At 45.3% G+C, this 23,095-nt stretch overlaps 1 protein-coding gene across 1 annotated transcript in view; it reads left to right on the top strand.

Annotated features, from left to right (window-relative positions):
• Positions 1-23,095, top strand: part of Clnk (cytokine dependent hematopoietic cell linker) — an 84,473-nt gene that overhangs the window by 36,031 nt on the left and 25,347 nt on the right. The window contains exons 8-12 of the mRNA XM_040292136.2: positions 10,380-10,405; positions 10,620-10,639; positions 11,700-11,807; positions 17,589-17,616; positions 21,287-21,305. Coding sequence (XP_040148070.2) covers positions 10,380-10,405; positions 10,620-10,639; positions 11,700-11,807; positions 17,589-17,616; positions 21,287-21,305 — 201 coding nt within the window. The remainder of the gene's footprint in view (positions 1-10,379; positions 10,406-10,619; positions 10,640-11,699; positions 11,808-17,588; positions 17,617-21,286; positions 21,306-23,095) is intronic.

Genomic DNA, 23,095 nt, shown 5'->3' with positions numbered 1-23,095 from the left:
GAAAGTTTATTCAGAGACAGAGTGCTTAGAGTATGAGTTGTGGTGATGAACTGCCAGCACCCAGAGAAAAGCCCTTCCCTTCCAGAGGAGGACAGCTGTGATTTTTAAATGTGACACAGCTGAGCTTCTTAGAAAAACCAACAGCAGAGAATGAAAGCAGCTGCCAGGCATTCCCCTGGGCCCTAGGTGTGAACCAGGCAGGACTCTAGACCATGCCCTCGGAAGTAACAAGCTTCTAACTCAGGAATGAGTTTGTAGGAAACACAATCAACCACCCAAGCAAGGAAAGAGAATTATGCTGAGGCAACTGAAACATGAGCTTGGCTGGAAAGAAGCAAAATGGGATTCTACCCCACGCCCTCAAAAGACCTTTATCCCAAGCTGCTTTTAGACAAGGTTGGGTTCTGCAGAAATTAGAATCAGAAATGAGTTTGGAGTTAATCTTGTTCAACTCCCTGGTTTCACATGAAGAGGCTTAGCCAGGAAAGAGACTCCCTTAAGGCTGACAAGCAGTCCAGAGGCAGGCTCACTCCCTGCAGGGACGCTTCCAAACCTTCAGGGCATAATACTTTGCAAACTCCTGGATCTCCAAGTCCCACCCATCCTAACCACACAGCTGTGAAGACGTGCACTGGTCTCGGGGATACTGCCCCCTAGTGGCAGGACGTGTTCTCTCTCTCTCTCTCACACACACACACACACACACACACACACACACAGTAAGAGTGGAGTTTAGTATCCTGTACACCTCACTTTTACTGAAATAACAAGGCTTAAGTTGCAGAGTTGATCAGAAATAAATTTAAGATTATTCCCCTATCATTTTAAGTTTAAGTTTATTTCAGCCACAAGCCACAGCTCAAAAGCAACGCAGGCACTGTTACAAATACTTGGATCAAAGTTAATGTTACAAACTTTGTGAGGTCGCTCATTAATAGGAATACAGAGCAGTATCTTGTCTCATCACCACACAGGGAAAATAATGAGGTTTAGACTAAAGGAAAGGCATCCAATAACTGCTTGATGCAGCAAATGCATTTCCCAGTAGACAAGCCATCATGAACAGAACTGGAAAACAAGCTTCTCCATAAAAGAAGCTCAAGAAAATCTGTATCTCCCAGTAACAATTCCCTGATGAAAACTCTATTTCCTAGTAGAATTTGAATGTTCAATAACTATCTTTACAAACTTGAAATATGCTCTTCCACTCAAAACCATTTCAACATCACTTAATATTTATGAAGAATGAAAAACACTCTTTTTTTCTTTGCAAATTTGGGAGAAGACCTGTCTGCTCCGGGCTGAGGGGATCCTGAGAAGCAGGACTTCAGGACTAAACAGAGGAGTCCCAGGCCACCTGGGCCCAGCCGCTCACCCCGGGTGTGACCTCTAAATCTGCTTGTCTGACGAGTCAGCTCCAGTGTAAGGAAGGGCCATTGGGTTTCTAATGGCAGAACCTCCATCACCCAGCCCCTCTCGGAAGTGGGGTGCAGCATCCGTCACAGACTCCTGAACAAAAAAGAGGGCCTCCACCTTCCCAGGAGACTCCTCCATTAACAGCACCAACTGTTTACTTTCAGCCCAGCATAAGGGACAGCTGTGTCTTCCTACAGCCTCCTCCTGTTGGAGCCCGTTCCACACAGATGCTAGAAGTCATGAGAGGCTAAGAGTCACGTTATATAAGGGCCTCTGCATGCATTGTCCTGGCAACCACTGGAAGAAGCAGGAACAGCAGAGCTCTCTACAGCCCCGCTCTCAGAGCACTGTGGGTCTCCAGGAGGGGATTCGGCATGGAGAGCCGCCAACTTCAGCATTCGTGGGCTTGTTCCCCGGGTCAGATTCCTGAGCACAGGCTCCTTAGGAGGCACTTCAATCAGGCTGACACTGAGCCCGATGTTCCTTCCTGCTGAGGTTCCCTGTACATCCCCCATTCGGAATGATTCCTTGGGGGTTACATACATTTTTTATTAATGTGGGGCTCAGTGTGATTTATGGTACATGTATCCAGTGTGCATTGAGCAAATCAACCTCCCTTTATCCACCTGCTTCTCAAACTCTAATCAGTATTCAACAGCAGGTCAACTTTTTTTCCTCTCTCTCTCTCTCCCTCTCTCCCTTTTTTAGTTTCCACACATGAGAGAGAACATGCAGTAGCTGTCTTTCTGGATCTGCTCATTTCAGTTAACATCAGGTCCCCCAGCTCCACCCATTTCGCTATGTGTCATAGAATTCCATTCTTCTTTTGTGGCTAAATAATATTCACTATGCGGACATACCGTATTTTTCTTTATTCCTCCACAGATGGGCCCCTAGGGTGGTTCTGCACCTTGGCTCTGGGAATGATGTCACGACACAGTCATTCCTTGACCCACGAAAGCCCCATGCACAGAGGCCTTGTGGACACAACCCTCTCCATCCTTCCTGCTCTCCCTGGCAGCCCCCAGGAATTGGTGGAGAATGGCAAGCTCACCCTCTCTCCTTCCTAGTATTATTTCCTAATTCCATATTGTCCATCACAACTTGAAGAAAAGACCATGAAAGGTAAACATTAAATTGGCAAAGGAAAAATTCTTCAAACCGTCAGCCTCCAGAGCTGTGGGTTCCACGCTAGGAGCCAACCAGCCAATGATTGAAAATATTCCAAAAATTTGTGTCCATACTGAATATGTAGCAAATATTTTTCATTATCATTATTACCTAAACAATCCAGTGTAGCCACTATCCACAGGGCTCAGTTGGCTTAGGCACTAAGAGGAATCTAGAGATGACTTAGAGTCTATAGGAGAGTGTGCAGCAGTTATCTGAAACTCCTGTGCCATTTAACCGAAGGGACTTGTGCATCCTCAGATATCGGATCCAAGGATTCTAAGGAACGGTGGGGAAGAGGATTTTAAAGCCAGAGAAATATAGGAAGCTCAAAAGGTGAAATATATCTGATTTCGTCATAATGCAGACAGTAGTATTTGACACCATCTGTATGCTCCACAGCAGGCCAGCTTCTTGCCTGTTCCAGGCCCCATGGCAGGCACTGCTTCTGTGTCCATCCCCTACCAGGGAGTGGGCTCCTGGAAGGCGGGGGCACGGCACGCTTGCCTCACTGCAGGTCCCCTGGTCTACAGTTGCTTTGCCCCAGCATCCTGAGCCACGTGTGGTCACAGGTGACCTCGGGCAAGTTGGAGATCAGTGTGCGGAGTTCTCCACTAAGTACGGGGGACTCCATCAAGTGCATGCAGAATGACAGCTGGGAGGCCTGTGTCTCCCCAGAGGGCCTCATCCAGCCAGGGACATTGAACCCAAGAGTTGAGGCAAGGACCTCAGGGGATGTCCTACTGCACTTTTGCAGTTACAATGTGGTTGAGTGCCAGGCTCAGGGACTAGTCACCTGGTTCAATCCCAGCTTTAGTGTGACCTACCACACGGTGAACCTCTCCCAGTTGAGAGGCACCTCTATCAGCTGGAGGAGAGAGCAGCACCTCATAAGGCATTTCTCTGCTTTCAAGGCACAAAACCCACCACAAAGGAGGGGCCTCAACTGAGGCGTGTAGCACTGAACTAAAGACCCCCTGGTTCACCTCCTTCCCTTCTCCAGCACCATGACATCCTCCTCACCCTCTCTGCAGGCTGATGCGTCTCACGCTCTACCTAGTTTGCAGTGTAGCCTAGAAAATAAATCTGTTATAGACAAATTTATTTTAAAAATCATCTAGATTGCCGCAATCTCAGAGGCCACGTTTGGGAACCTTCATTCCCCCACAGCAGACTCAATTGATAAATGGCGGGTACATTACTTCCATAATGGAGCCCATTTGAACAGTGCATCAGGGGATCACTGCACCTCTGCCCCCTGTCACAGGGCACCTAGGAATGCACCCGGGGCCTCAGTCCCACATTCCTTCTAGGTGGGGCTTCTGGCGGGGTGCGAGAAGAGGCCTGGGTTGCTTCTGGCTCCATCTGCATTTCAACCTTCTAAATTAGCCATTTTCCTTCCCTGGGCCTTACTAGCCCATCTGTGGGAACAGCAGAACTCCGTGGTCACCAGCGTTTTGTGAATCCACGCGTAGGGTTCATATGGACAAATGCATCCACTGCACTCCTCTGGTCCTTGCTCCTCCAGCCTCAAACCATCACTTCTCCCACCTGTGCCCTTTCCGCTCCCTGGCCCTCCTGGGTCAGCAGAACAAAGACCTCCCCAGGCTCGATCTAGGTGCCTTTCCTAATGTTCTCGACACAGGTACAGTGGAGGTAAATCACCCTCACCAAGCCCAGCTTAAAGACTGTCCAAGCACCTGTGCCTAAAACTGGCACCAGCTGACCTTGTGTGAAGGGCCTTTAGACATCCTTGGCTTTGCCTAACTTGACCACTCCCCACCGCAGCCCAAAGACCAGGTTCAGTCATTTATTGCTGCCATTAACTTGAGAAAGTGTGGATAGCCTTGGAGATGCTTCTCAAACAGGCCTTGCCAAACGTACATGACTAGCCACTTGGCTCATAAGCTGCTTTTTTTGGACGCTCACAAAGTTAATGCCCAGGACAGTATCCTGACAGTTCACTTCCTCATAAGACTTTTAGACATATTAAATGTTCTGAGTGAGGCCAAGATCTATGCAATTTTCCCCCAAGTCCATTTCTCTAACTACAGAATATCACACTGATGGTCTATTTCTGAAAGTGTGGGTTTGTACAATTGCATTCTGTAGATAAAGGAAGGGAACTGCATGTATTCAACACAAACTGGATGAAAAGCTTAGTGAAAGCCAAATATTATTATATTTAATCATCACAATCTAAGGAACTAGATGTCATTATCTGCATTCTACAGTAAAAACATGGGCATTGAAACCCAGAACATTGAAATAACTTGTCCAAGGTCAGTAAGTGACTAAAGTGGGCTTTGAACCTAGCTTGAAGGCTTCACAGATGTCATTTGTGACCACTCGATTGCATCATTGTCTCTTGCACCAAGAGGCAGAATCTTGGCTCCTCCATATCTTCTTTGCCAGCCCTTTAAAATCACAAATAAGGATATAAAACTCAGGCCAAGTAATTTGTATTAAATCATTCACCCACACTAGATCTCTAGAGGGAAAAAAGAAAAGTGCATATGTATTTGAAGTCACTTTACATTTTACTGATAAAAGGATGTGTATTATACACTATTTTGAAATAACAGTAAATGGCACAGCACTTTTATCACAATTCCATAGTCAGTCGGTCCTTACAGTAGACTTTTGAAGATTTTCCAAGCTATTGTATCTGCAGCCAAACCGAGGCTGCAATTCATATAAGGACTTGGACACTTTCTAACCTGAATCTCTTGGTGAAAGAGTCAAGTTGTATTTCTTCAGTTTTCACTCTTCACTAAGTAACAGCTGCAGACAGGACACTTTTGAAATGAGTCTGCCTCATTAACCTCTTCTCTATCGCTTTCTTAAATCTTGACAAGGAACCAAACAGGAAGTCAGACCCTGATCTGTACCTTGGTTCTCCTGGTGTGAATTCTCCCGCAGGCCAGGTTTCAGGCTGCAGATGTGACTGTGAACCTGGAGTGGGGGAGGGCGCAGAAGAGATGAGATTCTGGCTTCCAACCATAGCTGCAATGGAGGTCAATGACCTGACTAGCCGCTTGGCTCATAAGCTGCTTTGTTGGTCCACCAGCAGGGGTGCACTGCCACAGCGATTACCTTTGTTTTGATCAATCTTTTAATAATGGCAGTATTTAACACCAGGTGACAAAAGTCTTGAAACTTTAACAACAACACATCATGAACAGGTCTCTTAGGACTTCTTCCCTCGCCAGGAAGCCTGGCTTTCACCTCCAGGAACACCGTGCAATTCACTTCTTCATGGTTTCTCCCTAGTGGGTTGCAGAGGAAATAGACCAACGTCCTGCCTTACTCCCCAGAGGAACCTGGGGCGGCTGACCTCTTTCAAGAATGAAAAGCACTCTGGGCAGACGATGCTAGTAACACCACTGGCCACCAGATGGCGTCCTGGGTGACAGCCTTCTTCAAGTGAAAACTGTTCACGTTTTGAGACAGGAAGGACCTTGAAGAACAACCAGTTGGCTCCTTTTATTTGACAAGAAACTTAGCATTTGAGAATATCTGTGTACTTATCCAAGAAACAAATTCCCATCTCCCCTCTAATTTTCCATTACATGATTATAATAGTAACACAGGCATACAATAAGAACAATAGCTTGAAGAACATTAACTCATTTATTTCACATATAAATTCCCATGAAGTACAAGTATCACCCTCCACTTTCCTGGATGAGGATGCTCACTCATTCCTCAATGCATTTGTTTCATAAACATTTATCAAGTACTTGCCACCATCCTGCCCAAGTTAGTAGCAAAATCAAGATTCAATCTCAAGAAATTCAACTCCAAATCTTACCTTTTCATTATTGAAAATGCCTAATTTGCTATTACTTTATTAAACAAGACCTCCAAGTTTAAAAAATTTGTCAAATTTTTCTGAATTGCTACCAAAGCTGTAGGACAGCTATTTGCAAGCTACTTTCATGTCTGATCTAGTTTTCTCACCTGTGAACCCCCTCAAGGTCACCTGGCCCTTCCACTTTATAGAATACTGATGATCTAAGCAAGGAGTAAGTGAAGCTCCCAGCCTCAGTGCTCAGCAGTGGGCATATCTGATGTGGCTTCAATCCTCCTCGAGGCCTTGGTGCTGTTGTTGATAGTATTTGTACAAAATTTAAAAAGTGACAGAGAAATACCAGCTGGCTAGAAAAACAACATAGTGAAGACAGAGGACACATGGACAGGGCACCAGAAAGATTCACCATGTTCACCTGGAAAGACTGAGCAGCAACCTTGAGTAAGAGGAACAAGGCTGGAGGCATGGTGCTACCTGATTTCAAGTTTTCTTACTGGGTGTAGTGGTCAGGGCAGCGTAGGATAAAATGCACTTGTAGACCAATGGAGCAGAATGAGTAGCCCAGAGATAAACCTACAGATGCACAGTCCTGATTTTCTATGAAAGCATCAAGAATACACAATTATTTGGGGTGGGAAGATTTGGCCTCTTCAATAAAAGCTGTTGGGCGGACTGATATCCACATTATGCAAAAGAGTAAAGAGTTGGATCTTCGTGACACATCATGCAAGGAATCCAACTTGGGATGGAATAAAGGTTAAACTTCAGGATCCAAAACCATGGAATTCCTATAAGAAAAACCAGGGAAATGCCTCATGACATTGGCCAAGACAATAACTTTTGGATATGAAACCAAAAGCACAGGCAACAAAAGCAAAAATAAGCAAGATTTCATCCAATGAAAATGCTTCTGTCCTGCAAACAATCAATGAATGAAAAGCAAACTATAAAATGGGAGCAAATATTTGCAAAACATGCATCTGATAAAGGGTTAATATCCAAAATACACAAGAATTCAATAGCAGGGGGAAGGAAGAGTGACCCGATTAAAGATGGGCAAGGGTGGACTTTTCTTCTCCCAGGATAACAGAGGGTTAGCCAATAGGCATATACAAGGGAAAGCTCAGAATCTCTGGGCATTAGTGAAATGCAAACCAGAGCCACAGTGCACCTCACACCTGTTAAGATAACTATCATTTAAAACAACAAGATGGCAAGTGTCCACCATGATGTGGAGAAAGGGGAGCCCTTGCACCCCGTGGATGAGAGTGTGCATCGGTTTGTCATCATGGAAATCAGTGTGGGGGTTCCTCCAACAATTAAAAGTAGAATCAGCATGTAATTCAGGAATTCCACTTCTGATTTGCATCAGAAGAACTGAAATTGGGATTTTGAAGACAGGTCCACCCATGTCCCTTGCAGCATAATTCACCATAGCAAAGATGTGGAAGCAACCTGGGTGTCACAGACGATGAATGGATAAAGAATGGAGTGTTTTTCCACCTTAAAAGGAAGCCGATCCTCTCAATCCATTTGCAACAGTGTGGTCGGACCTGGAGGGCAGTGTTCTGTTAGGAGAAACAAGCCAGACATTGATGAAATACTGTCTGATGTCACTTCTGTGGAATCTAAAATGGTCAAACTCATAAAAACTACGAGCAGAATGGTGGTCGCCAGGAGCAACGAGGAGCAGGTGATGAGGTGAGGCTTAACTGGTACCAAGTCTGAGTGACACAAAATGAAAAAGTTCTGCAGACCTGTGTAGCATAATGCCTGTTACTAACAAAACTGCTTTAAATTTGCCAAAAGGGTAAATCTTTTATTAAATGTTCTCAACCAAAAATGCCAATTCAAAGAACAGTAATAAATAGAGCAGGAGGAACCCTCGGGAGGTGATGGATGTGTTTATCCTGCTGGTGGTGGCAGTGACCTCACCAAACTCACTGAGATGTCCTTGGACGTCAGCAAAGTGGTAAAAAGATTGACTGTGGTCAAGGCAACCTTCTTACCACAGTGTGCAAGACCCTGTGTGATCCCCGAGTTCCTCCAGCGCCACCATCTCCTCTCCGACCTCTCTACCTGCTCTTTCCCACCTTGAATCCTTTGCACTCACTGTCCCCTCTGCCTGGAATCTTCTTCCCCAGACACCTACAGGACATGCTCCGTCACCCTCTTCAGGCCTCTGGTTCCTCACCTACGCAGAGATGCCTCCTCAGACCTGTCTGAAAAACAGCCCCAGCACCTCCCTCGTCTTCTCTCCACGTCCCTGCTGTCCCGTGACCTGCTTCTTTGTCTTTGCCTGTCATTACCTGTTTATACTTTTTATATGAATTTCCAGGCCCTGCCATGGGAATGTAAGTAGCAAGGCAATGGTAACTCTGGTTTTTTGGGTATTATATTCCCTCACACCTACATCAATAAATACATTAAAAAGAAATCCACACCCGATCTAGGTGATCAATAAGTTAATGAACAAAAGAAACACTCCCGTCCTTTTCTAAACTCTCGGACACTGAAGCAAAATGAATAGGCATCTCTAAAAGGATGAGTGGACTGTTCCTGCTGCATTAGAACCTGAATCTCATTGAATTTTCTTTCCAGTGAATTGAATTGGTCCCCAACAGAAGCAGTGGTGGCTCTGGAATCATTCCTGTTGCAGAGCCGACTCCTGCTTCCACAGGGCAAGTTAGTGCAAGCCCCGCAGCGGCCCACGAAGCTCCTCAGGGACACCAATAAGAAATGACGTGAAGGGAAATTAAGTTCAGGTTTGATAATTTGGTGGCTGGAGCAATTGTTGTGTGGCCTGATTTTTCTTTAATAGTCAAAGATGTGGCACCACCTGGACAGCGGCTGCTGGCGAGGTGTATCCCAGGTCATGGTTTGCATTTTTACGACGCCAGGATCCTCTTACTTGTTTGTACTCGGTGAGCATTTGGAATTAGATGAAGAGGTCGATTCCACTCATTTTAAAAATGTCTTCCAAAAATGGAAATGAAATAGGGAGAAGGACAATTTATTCAATGAAGTAATTACTTTTGACCTGGAAGATGTATTAAAATCTTCCAGACCAGTTTGTATTGGGTTGTTTAGGGCCAGCTGGACCTTTTACAAAATTAGAAAAAAAAATGTGAAGACAAAGTTGATAGAAAGCAAAGTGAAGTGAAGCCCCCAGTGACATGGGGTGGGGAGTTCAAACCTGTCCCCAGCCCCAGCTCCTGGAGGTTTCTAAAGATTGCTTCTGTCCCCCCCCCCACTCGTGCCTGATGCTAGGTTTAGCTCAGAATAGCAGCTCAATAATTTCCTTTGAATTCAATTGAATCGTGGAAATAAAACTGCAGAGAAGTCAGAAAAATCTGTTCCAGGCCCCGGTCAGGCTGTTTCTGTAGTTAGTTGATCTTGAGAAATTTTCCTGCCTAATTGGTTCCTACTTTTGTTATCCATTAAATACGGGAGCTAGATTCTGGGGGACTTCAAAACCCTTCTATTTTTCTTCTGCTTGGAAAAAGCTCCATGAAGTTACAAGAAAGAAACTCAAATTAATTATACACACATGTGTAAAACTACACACACACACACACACACACACACACACACACACACACACACACACACTCACACACACACTCACACACACACAGTATAGATGTAAATGTAAGGAATGGTAACTCCAACCAGGAATAGGAGGTTCTGAGTCACCCCACGATCATTCTGCCATATATTAGCTGGGTGAGTGGGTGACTGTGGATGGGATGGTTAACTTCCCAACATCTCATTTTCTTCAGTGAAGGTGAGATTTAATAAGACCACAGAAGTATAGCACTTAGCATCATGCCAGGTACCTACTAAGATCTCAGCAACTATTAATCAACGTTATCATCAACAGTATTTAAAACAGGAATGATTTCCGCTTAAGCCTATGTAAGAATAGCACTTGACAATGTTTTGTATAAATTCACTGCATTTTCTTCTTGTGTTTTAGAGAACAGATCCATAAAGGGAAACATGGTAAGTCAAGTCATTAAAATATATTCGTTTCTTTTTTTTTTTTTAAGTATAGAAATATGGACCATATAGAAGCTTAAGATATTACTTGAAAAATATGTTCTAGGAGTTTGGTCATTATTTGTAATTTCTAATCATAAACACAAAAAATAAATTCACCCCTTGGAGCTTCACAAAGAACAACAAATGTAATTTCCAATTCTCCTTCATTTCACAGACTCCTTTGCCGCCTCCTCGGTAAGACATTGAAAATCGTTTTTTGTTTTGCTTTAATACTTAAATGGTTTGTGCTGGTGCCTGAAGGGAGAGACAATTGACCCCAGAAACCTGACACAATGGACAGGGCTGACCCAGTCTCCAGTGGTCCATTCAGTCCTGCCTTCATTCACAGTTACCTGCCCAGTGTCCCTTCCCTTACTGTTTCTCCATGAGTGTCTTTCTGCCTATCCCTTCCTCTTTCCCTCCGTTCTCTTAGTACAGAAATCACCAGATCAAATCAGCGTATGCCTCTCATGCCCAAGTGCACAGGCAGCAGCCCACGCCCACTCCACACACCTCAATCATAAGTCGATAGGTGGATGGACTTGGAATTTGGGTGAAGGGCTTACAATATGGAAACATATGTTTAAGGAAGAGCATTCTCCAGAGAAACACAGGCGCTAGGCTATTTCTCCATGTACACAGAGGCAAGAGCTGAAGCCCTGGCTGCTGAGGCGCCGAGGATGTCGGCCCCTCGCGTTGCCTCCCTGGGCCTGTGCGGCTCTGCAGCATTGGTGGCCGGCTCTGGCCATGGTTTCTCTACCTCCCTCTCCTCCCTCCCAGAGGGAAGCATCTTGCAGTCAACGCTGTGTCTTTTCCTCTCTGCATTTCCAGCATCTACCAAAGGGCTCGACACACTATGAATCAATGAGTACATAAACTGGGTGAGGGGGCATTCATCGACCTTAAGACCCTGTTAACTCAGGTCTTCCAGTCTGGGAGGGATGGAGGCCTCTGTTCTTCTTTCCCCAGGATTCCTCACACTAAACAGGCAGCATTTCATTTTGAGAAGTACATGATGCCCTGGAGAAAATCACATCACATGCTGTAGGAAACAGCAACCGATCAAAGGGCAGGTTCCGGGAAGTAGATTTAGACTCTTTAGAAGAATGATTGCCCTGACATTTGGAGCAACGTGGAATGTGGAATGGGTCGGGCTGCTGTGGAGAGCTCAGGATGCAGGAGGCAGGGTGAGGAGCGTCCGGAGCTGCAGGCAGCTCAGGCCCACTGTGGTCTTCACCCTGTGATCTTCACCCAGGCCTCCCACCACTCTCCCGAAGCAGCACCAGCCTCTGCCCCCGGCACCAGAGAGCAGTGCACCTCTCCCTCAGAGACACACCTCTCCAGAAGCCCAGGGAGGGCCCAGGTGAGAGCCTTATTCTTGCTGCAGGTGGAGTGACCCGGAAGAGTGGTGGGAGGGTAGGGGTCTGCTCTAAAGGCATTGTCCCAGGGTGAGGGGGCCAAGGACACCCAGAGGGAAGGGTCATAGAAGCCTGTGGTTTGATTGTTCACAGAAAGCACAGCCTCTCTGTAATCAAATCAGCTATTGAAAGAATTGCTCCCTTGAGGCCTGAATTTGCTAAAGAAAATGTTACAATGCCAGGAGGAATTCAGGGCACTGTATGTAAAAACCAAAAGGGGGTTCTGACTATCCAGGACCAAAGACTCAGGCTGGGGAAATAGCACCATGATTTAAACCCCTCCTGTCAAAAACACTCCTGCCATTTTTGACAAATATATAAAAGCCAAATCTCTGGAATTAAGGGCAATGATGATCTACAGTCCCAAACATGCGGGGCACTTGGCAGCTGATGCTGATCATAAAATGTGGCTAAACCAACAAACAGAGAAGGCCAAAATTGCCTTCCTTGGGAAGTTAGCGCTGAGGCTGCGCCCCTCCCTCCCTTCTCTCTGCTTTGTGACTGCAGACTACAGTAGCAGGTTGAGGCCCAGGGCATGACTTCTCTAGATGACTTCCCCAGGAAACGTATCTCAGGAATAGTCCCGGGAATTGAGGACACCAGGCCCATTCTGAGCTTCTGTGGGGATCCCATGCAGCACGGGTTCTGATGGGGACACAAATGGCCAATGCCATTGCCCCCCAGCTGTCTGGTGAAGGTCTCGTCTTTGCATCCTTTACAGTCCCACGTAACAGACTTCTTCCAAGAAACACTCTCTGTTCCAAGGCATGTCCTTCTGGTCTGTGGGAAATGGCATGGGGGTTCACATCTGCAGTCAAACTGCGGCGTTGACATTGAGGTTGTGCTGTTTATGCACTGGCGCCTGTGGGGAGCAGTTCTCAGCTGGAGGCAGCTTTGTCCCTCCTCCCCCCTGGGGACAGTCTGGAGAATGTGGGGCTGTGAAGACTTGGTTGGTTGGTTGTTTGGTTGTCTGGATGGTTGGTTGGCTGGTGGGTGGGTGGGTGGAGGGATGGTGCTGGCATGCAATGAGAAGAGCAGAGTGACTGCTGAGCACCCCACTGTGTGCCGGGGAGCCCTGAACAGGAGCATGAAGCTAGGGAAGTTCTGTGCACTGCCGAAGAGACCCTGCCTCAGGACACCCTGAAAACCTGAAAAATAAGGTATAGACTTTTTTAAGCCAAGGCTTTTCTCAGGAAGAAAGAAAGGTATCAATGTCCACCTCCTGCCTTGTGAGCTAACGTGAGGATCCAGTGGTGTTACCGCTGTTGACTGGTGACGAGTCCTTGCTTCCCCAGTGTTGAAGAGTAACACCAGAGAGCACACCGAGGCAAGGTCAGAGTAGAAATTAGAAGTTTATTAAAGGACAGCAGAAAAGACTTCTCCCGGAGGAAGAAGGTGGAATCCATGAAGTGCGGTTGTCTCCCCTTTTTATAGTTTTGGTGATGGAATGTACAAGTAATCTGGGCAGGAAGGACTTCATTAACACTTCTTTGGGATGGGCTATCTCCCAGTCTGTTGGGGGCTGTTTCCTGGGTTCCATTAACATTTCTCTAGGGTGGACTTTGGCCTAGGGCCTTTCCATTCCATGAGTTGTCCTGTGTTTCCCAGAATCATTGTCAGCATGGCCTCCATTTTAGATATCACTCGGTATTAGACCCGATTTACCTAACTACACCCCATCGACAGCACATATCTGTGACAGTTACTGCACGCTTAGGACCTTGAGCCCCTTTCTGTGCATGCCCTTCTCACCCCTTGTAATGCCCAGAGATTCTAACCTAGCCCTCCACTCCAAAGGGAAAGGCTAGCTCATTTAGGTATTCACGCTTCCTGGCAGTGACTGACACATTGCCTTGAGTGTCTGACAAACATGTATCTCCTGCTGCAGCTTCCAAGGGCACCTAACCAGAACAGGAATTGACAAAGTTGCTCCATTTGGATTTTCACTTTCAGAGTGAGAGGCAGAGAGGCAGCGACAGAGAGGCAGTAGACCCTCAGACCTATGCATGGTGTCATCAGAATTGGAAATACAAAATGAACCGTCCAAAAACTCTTGGTCAAAATGTTAAGGACTGGTCAGACCACAGAGAAGTCAGGACACAGGAAATGCGACTGATAAATACCCTATGTGCTGAGGTTATTTGATGTGAAGAAGGGGCTTTGATCTTTTTTTCTGCTTCTTTGTGCTGGAAAGAACAGGATCTTGGGCCCCAGAAGAACCGAGTTTGGATTTCACCTGAGCCACTTCTGGCTGCATAAATCCAGAACGTTCTTTAAGACCTCTGAGGCTTGTCTATGCTCAGGTTTCCAATATCTGACATCAGGCTCCCTCCCTCACTGAAGTGTCCCCCTGCAACCACACAACAATGCCACCATTGAAGTGGTGTTGGTCTCTCGGGAGGTTGGCACTTGTGTCTCTGGGTAGTTGCAGTTCGCATGCATCCGATCATTTTTAGGTGTGTTGAGAACTGGGCTGGATCTCTCTGCTACAAACGGCTCCAGGGAGGGATGGCATTTTGTCCTGTCACCTCCTCCAGCCGCCCTGTAAAGTACGGTATCCCAAGGCTACGATGGTACGTAGGTGCTCAGTAATGGTGCCCATCATGTCACCAGGTGTCAGAGAGGTGAGGTAACTCAGTCAAAGCCACAGGATGGCAAGTGGCTTCTGAGGGACAGAGGCATGCAGCGTCTGCCACCGGCAGAGGAGCATGTGCTGAGGAGGAGAGCTGGGATTTCCACTGCACTCCAGCAGGGTCCACATGGGTGGTCAGGCAGCCTTAGTGGTGACCCAGGTCACTTGTAAACAACCCAGTGAGGCTGGGAAAATGCACCCCTCCCCTTCCCAGCAGCTGCTCTGTCAGGCACTGGGGATGTGTCGCCCCCCCAGGCAGGGACTGTGATGTGCAGCTGGCCCTCAGCGGCATGGATTGTGGACAGCCTGGCTGTGGCAGCTGCAGCCCATGATTGCCACGCTGCCCTGAATGGCGGCTGTGGTTCCAGCTATTGTCTTTCAGCCCCTGTTTGTCCCCACCAGCTCTGCCATTCTCTTTTTTAAAGCTAAGTCTTAGCTTCACTAAACAATAGCTGAATGGAAGCACTTCAGTTCACAGAAATGTCATTTAGATCATTCATTGGCAACTAACTTGAGGTCTTTGAAGTTTGGAGAACACGGGTGGGATGTCCTCAACCACTTCTGCACCACGATTATCATTGTTACAATATCTACCTATTTAATATTTCTTTCCCTAGTTCATTTTTTCTTCACTTAAGTAAATTTAATTCAAACAGAGACTTTTGACCATACATAATTGCGGCCCAGCCTGGGGAAATTTCTATTACAAGAAATGAGACGCAAATGTTAGATTGGTGCTTAGGAAATCTTTCCACTGGGTAAGATTCCAGTGGAACTCCACTCCTGGAAAGAGAAGTCCTTCTGAAAGGGAATTTCAGAATTCCCTGAAGTCCTCTGAAAGGGAATTAAAAAGGGAGGGACTTCACAACTATGGATCCACCGCAATTTTAACACCATGGCCATGCACTGCATAAACTCATCTGGAGTGATAATGAGATCAACCAACAACATTTCCAGCATCTACCTGCCCATCAGGAGTCTTTTGTCTGTATTAGCCCGGCTGCTCCATGGCTGGCTGGATTTGTCCATTTCGTAGATGGGAAAACTAAGTTTCAGAGAGGGAACTGAACTTATCAGGGGTGACAGAGCCCATAGATGACAAAGAAAGGATTCAAATCCAATTCATTTTAAACTGAAAGATGTTCAAGACGGTCCACAATTGTAGTAAATGATAATATCCTTAAGTTTATACTAAGCACACATTATGCAAAGGAAATAATGTGAGAACTCTTTTTCCAAGTAGTCAATGGCCATGTGTTCTTGGCCATCTCCATGGACAAACCAAGGAGGTCAGAGAGGCTCCCTCTGGCTCCACGTGGGCCTGGGAAGGATCAAATGTGCAGAGGCCAGAGGGCCTCACCCTGCTATGCAAAGAAGAGGCTTCTTAGAGTCCCCACATTGTCTTAAAATTCAGCTTGTTAAAATGACACATTCCAAAACCTACCTTTCCTGAAGCCTCAAGTTTCAATCTGTAAAACTCATTGCTCTATTTATAAATTGAGTTATTTTATGGGAAGAGAAACACAGTCACTCTGCTTGTTCTACAAATGTGAACTAACTCAACCAAGATAGTTTAAGGCATCTTAGATAGTAAGTACTTACAAACTCAGTTAAATCTACTTAAATATTTGAAATGTCTTTATAAATTGAGCATACCTGATTTTTAAGTACTTCTATTACTGACAGGGTAGTTTTAAATTCTAGCAAAGAAACTTTAACAATTTTTGTAAATCACATAAAGTAAATGTATAGAGAGAGATAAATACAGAAAAAAATCAATTTCTCGTGCACAGTTTAAATGCTTTACAAATGCAGTTGATTCAAATGCTTTTCAAATGGAGTCAAAATGTGTCTTGACTATTGTAACTTAAAATTGAAAGTCCAAAATCAATTACACATGTTTAAATTGAAGCCACATAGTCAGTCCATCAACACCCCTACTATGCCAGAGTCTCTTAAACATTAAGAATACTGAGATTAGTCTCAATTTAACTGCAAAATAATTAATAGTACAGGTGTTTGTTCTACTTGGTTGCTTCTGACTATATCTCTTACTTCTTACCTGCTAACTAAAAGGCAAGGGAGGTGCAGAGGTGCTATCTGTCTCCGATGGGCTGAGATGATCGTTAAAAGCTGTGGAACCCAAGGACAGTTGCCCTAGCTTGGAAATTCAAGACCAGAAAGTATCTGAGATCCATGTGCTCTGGGGCCATTTTGCCCAAGACAGAGAGACCCGGAAAGCTTTGGATCCACAGCGCCCGTGAGGTTGGCGTGGCAGTCTTTAACCCCCAGCATCCTTCAGTTCCTGGCCTTTCACTGATGGACATGGTAGCTGGGACGGGCACCCGCAGCCCACATCCTTAGTTCCCATGGGGAGTTTGGCCACATTTGAACACCTTGCCCACTGAATGCCCCATTTTTCTTATTATCTCTAGCAGTTCTCACAATAACCCTCCAAGATGAGGACACTTGTTGACATTTTGCACACGAGAAAATGAGGTTTGGAGAAGTTGACTTTCCAATGTAATGAACATCTGGGAGATGATGCTGAGACTCGGCCAGTGTCCACAGAGTAGAATTCTTTGTTGGATCCTTTCCCTTTTCCTCTCAGTCTCATGATTCTTTTCCTGTATCAGGCTCCCTTTCATTGTCAGTAATCTTTCTTTACACACACCTTCCTGGGCTGCCACTCTACCTGACAGCTTCATATTTAAACCTTTTACATTTTCTCAGAGGAGAAAAAAAGTGAGAGCTTTAAAAATCTACCTAACAATAGGTCTGACTGTGCTCATGAAATCTGACATGGGAATCAAATGTCAGGAGAAATGACAACGTTATTTAAATTCTCCTAAAATGAGAAGCAAGTATATTTGTGTCCTTGCAGTCACCGCCTTTTATATTGGCTTCTTTTTATTCCTCAGAAAATTATGAGAAAAAAATAACCTGCTTTAGATTTATAGAAGAGTGATAAATATCACACTGGACTACGGGCTGTTAATTTGGCAATGACAGAGTTTTATAAGGGCTCAGGATGACTCTATCTTGGCCATTATGAATTGCTTTTTTATTAACACCATTTTTCTTCTTCATACAGACAGATAAGCTTAAAGGACTTACGTGGGGTAAGTAGCAATTTTGTCCTCGGAAACAAAAAGGGAATTTGTGTGCATGAGGTGTCCACAATGAGCAAGATTCTCTCTGGGTACCTTATCATACTTGGTTCTTGTGGTAGCCATGCTCAGAATGAATGATCCCCTGGCCCCTGCTTTAAAGATGAGAAACCTAAGTCAAACAGGTTATGATCCAGAGGGTAGACGCAGACCCTCCTCCACCCCATGGTCATTCAGTGTTGACGGATGCAGTGGGAACATGCCCGCTTCACACAGGAAAAACACTAAACCTCCCTCCTGGATTCCAACCTCCACCGCACAGAAATGAGGTGTTGGCAGCTGTAGGCTCTACGCTGCTTGATCTTCACAGGGAAAACAGGACTGCAGAGTGGCAGACAGATGAGATTCAGAGCCTTACCAATCTAGGTGTGAACCCTGCTCTGCCCTCTACGAGGGTTTATGAAATTTGGCAAACGCCCCACACACCAGGAAGAGAGGGACACATTTCTGTGCAAAGTTGTGATAAAGTCAAAGTAAATACACAAATGGCCAAGGGGCCAGTAGAGGCTCAACAAGTAGCAAGGACATGAGGCAGGATAGCACAATCACAGAGCCCTCCAAGGCTCACGTCCTTAAGTTCCCAAAGAAGAAGTTCCTTAAGAAGGCGATGGGCCCTGGGACTGATGAAAAACTTCCATCCCCCGGCAGGAATGGCCTTAGCTTGCTCACATTGGACTCCTAAGGGGCTGAGTTCTTGCCTGGTATTTGCCCTATACCTCCGCTAGACCATAGAGGTCCGTTTACTTCCTTCTTTTCTTTGTATTTGTTGCTTTTTTGAGAATGCAAACATCATTAGTCACACGTCCAGTTTGTCACTCAAACAAGACATTTAGTACCTTTAGTCCCTAAAATCCACAAAGGAACCATGTCAAGAAGGATCACATGTATCAGTGCTGGATGAGATGAGCGCCCTGGTACCATAGAGGACTTCTCCATGCCCTTCTGGGAGTCACAGGAGTTCCTCAGCACCCCTGAGAAGGAGCAGTAGGTCACTGTGCTCTTGCTGGGGGACCCTGCACATCTAAGGTTCCTGAACCCAGAACTCTGCCTCTAGATTGGGTTTCTGTGCCTCAAGTAGAGGCTGGCTGCCACTCGAGATGACTTCAAGTCTACAACACAAAGATCAGTCTGACAGGACATGTGCCCCCCTCCAATCACCAGCGAGCAAGAAGGAAATGGGGAGGCAGCAGGAATCGTGCAGAGCTGTTGGTCCTCCTTGCCTCTTTGGCTGGCTTCTGTTGGAAGACAGTGTCCTCTGAAGAACAGGATCTAATAGAAATACTCATTCTTGCATAAGTTTTGCCAACCTGCTTCTGCATTGTTTGTCTAGGCTGAGATTCAAGGTCATTTCTCCATTGCAAAAGCCCATCCAGGAGGCAAATGCCATGTGTGTGTGCACATGGAGTGATTGCTTAATTATGTCTTGCAAAGTAAAATATATTTCAGCAGAAATGATGTGCTGACTCAGATGCACACAGCCCTCTGTAGTTTTCAAAGTGAATAGAGAATCAGAGTCTCACCTCATCCCTACAAAGCCCTGAAAGAAAACATGAAGACAGAGGGGTGACAAACTGCCAATGTCCACAGCTGGCAGAAGACAGGCCAGTCCCTGAAATCGCCAAGCCCAGGTCTGCTCCCCAGAGTCCTGACTCTCTGCCTTAAAAATTAGAGGGACAGCCTGAGCTAAAGTAAAAAAGAAAAGAGAGGAAGGAGATACTAAGGAAGGAAGAAAGAAAAGAAGGAAGGAAGGGAGGAAGGAAGGAAGGGAGGGAGGGAGGGAGGGAGGGAGGGAGGGAGGGAGGGAAAGGAGAGGAGGGAGCTAGAGGGAAGGAGGACGGACAGCAGGAGGTGACATTTCTCTCTCACTTGAATATGTTGATTTTCTAACAACAAAAAAAGTTAAAGTAGAAAAACAAGAGATACTGCACTTGTCTAACTGCATTGATTTTAAATTCAGAGCCCTCAAGCAAAAAGTTGGCTGGGTCTCAGTGAGATAAAACAACTGCTCCCCCAGAGGAAGCTCCTCCTCTGCTCTTACCTTCTGCCTCCCTCTCCTCTGACAGCGGAGAGCTCCTGCCTCTGAGTGAGCACTGGGAACTGCCAGGTTCAAAGTCCTGGGGAGGCCTCACCAGGGAGCCTTCTAAAACCACTGGTTAGCATGCCTTCGTGGCCCTTTGTTCTTGGCCATGGATTTGCTTTGATTTGCTCTCCTAATGAACAGTTTGTCCTCCTTCCAGAACCCTAGGGGTACCATGGTCTTTAAAACAAAAGTTCTGTTTGCTGGCTTCAGACAAGACACAGGATGCCCCTGTGAGCAAACTGTTGCTGCAGGTTTCTTATCTATCTGTGGAGCAAATGTGAGTTGGCAGAGCTGGGCTCGGGCCAGCTTAGCTGCAGGATGGCTGTGGGAACATGGGCAGATGGCATCACCTCTTTGGATCTCCTCTGTTAAGCCAAGGACATTTTACATGTTTTCTAATTCAAGGATATTAAATTATTCCTTTAATAATTTGATGCTGAGTTATATACCTTCCTCATTCCACCAAAAATGTATGCACATATTTATAGAGAAAAACCACTTTTATTTCAAAAGTTTCACAAACCTCATTAGAGCACCAATGGCCTTCTCATCCCATAGGTTAAACAAGTTCCTATGAAACGGACACCTGAGGTCGTCTCCAGGTGACTCAATGCACGAATCAAACTTCACATAATTATTCGTGATCAAACATGCCCTTCAGCAAATATCACACAGATTCTACTGTAAAGATTCTTGCCTCTTCAAGAGCTCACTGTGGTGAGGGATACCAGTCCAATAAATGTGGACATTTTCATAACAAAGGACAGTCAGGAACTCTGCCACTTTTAAGGAAAGAAAGAGAAAAGAAATGTTTGGGAAGATAAATGGCTGTGTTTAAAAAGAATAATGCAAGTATCTTCTGCTTATTTTTTTAAAAAAACATTTCAGAACAGAAGTATACAGAAAAGATTAGTCATAGCCTTATCACCGAAACACAATCTCTGTTGGTATTTTATATCTCTTTGAACTGTTTTTTGCCTACACACACATGTACGATGAAGACATACTAGCATGTAAATGCATGAGGGGCCTAGCTTTTATCCTGGACTCCAGTGCTCCGCCGAGGCCTGCTCCCAGTGCCCCCCCGAGTCCAGCCTACATCACTACTACAAATGCCTTCATCAGAGTTCAATAAGCAAGGAACACACCAGCTGTATGACACTGTGAGTCATGAGGCTGAACACCTTGTACCTGAGCTTGGTCCAGAGTTCAGGTTGTTTCTTGGAAATAGTCTCATTGAGGCAATTGTTGCAATAGGAATAAAGCATGTCTAAGACCCTTGAAATTAAATTGGTTTTTGTTCAGTTAAATTACTTTCCAATTGGTTTTTGTTCAGTCTTTTGGAGAATTATGGATTTTTTAAAACTCTATACTAACAAAATCTTTTTCAAAATTCTACTATTTTTTAAAAAATCTATGCTAACAAAATTCTTCCTGAAATTCTACTATAACCAAATTTTTCAAAAGCACATATAGTATTCTATTAAATTCTGTAACACAGAAAGTCACTCAATGGTTGTTTTTTTTTTTTTTTTAATACAGGTCCTTGAAGCAGAAGAAGGTAAATTCTTTACCTTAACTTTCTTTCCCTACTGCCATTAGGATGTGCTGTTTCTAGATCTCTAGTCATAATTTACAAGCATTGTAACCGAAGCCCAGGATGTAAGATACGTGCACGTGGTGAAGGGATCAGAGGGGTGTAGGACCTCACAGTCCACTCAGCGTCCTCTGGTCTAAGCAAGGAAATTTATATCTGGGTTAAATCAGAGGTCTTTCTTCAGCCCAGGTATTACCAAAAGGAGTCACACTGCCACCCCTGCCACTGGCCAAAGAGACCTTGGTGTCCCTGCCACAACACACACACACACACACTCACACACACACATTAGAGTTTCCAATGACATCTACATCCCAGTAATAATAATCATAAATTATTTGCATGAAAATATGGTCATTTGAGTTAGCTTCTAACAGTCCTTGATCACTTTCAACATTTTCAGAGAAGCATGCAGTCTGACACCCACTAAGTGGCAGGATATGCAGCAGGCAGTGCCTGATGTCCACCTTTGTTTGAAATGCCATCCATTTTGAATGATAAAATATGTTCAGAGGCAAAATATGTTCTGGCCCAAAGAGGGAACCAGAGACAAGTGCCTATCCTCTGGGGGTCTCAAGTCTGCTCTTCAGTATATAATGAGGAAGTTAAACCCAAAGAGGGGCCTACCTGATTTTGTGACATCCCACAGATCCCCGATGGAGCAATGGGGGTTTCATGGACAATTTCAAATAATTTTAAAACTTAATGAAAACATGTCCTTCCCCACAGTAAATTTCAACATGCAAACTCAGGTGTCGTTGCACCAGGCTCCAGTGGTCATCCGCACAAAACGTGACATGGTTCAGCTCAAGAGGGCCAGAAGCTCTGGGTGGCTGTTGATGGCACAGAATGAATTTCTGGGATGTGTTATTAAAGGACCAGTCAGTAGCTCCAATCACATTTCAAGTAATCACAGTCATTCAATCAAGTTTGTGACCAACCTTGGACACAGAACAGAGTAACATCCTAAAACAGTGCCACCAGTGTCTGCAGGCTTCCCTGGCTTTATTACCTACGGTCACAACTGGGAGAGGGTTCACGGAATTTCATATTCAGGAGGAGTCTGTGCTCTTGGTAATTCTGGATGGCCAGTTAACTCCATCCATGATAAAAAGGAAATCATTAGCAGCCACACCAATGGCATATGTAATTACTAACTAACTCCAATGAGTATGTAGAGCTTTTCAAAAGTTGATGATTAATGAGAAAATATAGCCCTGGTGGTGACCACCTGGGAACTGCCAGTCGACACCAGAGTCCTGGAAGCTCCCCTCCCTTTTGCAGGAAGGGTCTGAGAACACAGGTGTCTTGTGCTGGCACTGGGCTGCCTGTCCCCTGCATCACCCAGAGCAGTCCTCTGGTTTAACTTTCTTCTCACTAAGAGCTCAGCTCAGAGCTCATCTCTCAGAAGGTCTGCTTGGGCCCCACCATCACTCTGGATCCAAAGTAGAGCTCTACTTACTTCCTGTCACTCACACTGTGTGAAATGCGAGCATTGAGGCATTGCATGCCTGGTTCCTGTCTCCTTTCCTTAGAATGTAATAACCACTTCTCCCTTCTCACTGTGACCCCAGATTCTGGAAGAAGACCTATCTTATAGAAGCTGTTCAGTAAATATTTGCAGAGTGATGTGAATGAATGAGAATCAAGTTAGAAGTCTTCTAAACTAACTGGTGTAACATAATCCCTGTAATATCTCCCAAGGCAGTACTCTGTGTTTCCAGGAAGCTTGGTAATGTGTGTTCCCAATTGTA

This window comes from Ictidomys tridecemlineatus, chromosome 9 (genome assembly GCF_052094955.1).
Source record: "Ictidomys tridecemlineatus isolate mIctTri1 chromosome 9, mIctTri1.hap1, whole genome shotgun sequence".
In the NCBI taxonomy this organism is placed as follows: Eukaryota; Metazoa; Chordata; class Mammalia; order Rodentia; family Sciuridae; genus Ictidomys; species Ictidomys tridecemlineatus.
The sequence above is the reverse complement of the archived record's forward strand: the minus strand, read 5'-3'. Positions and strand labels throughout refer to the sequence as shown.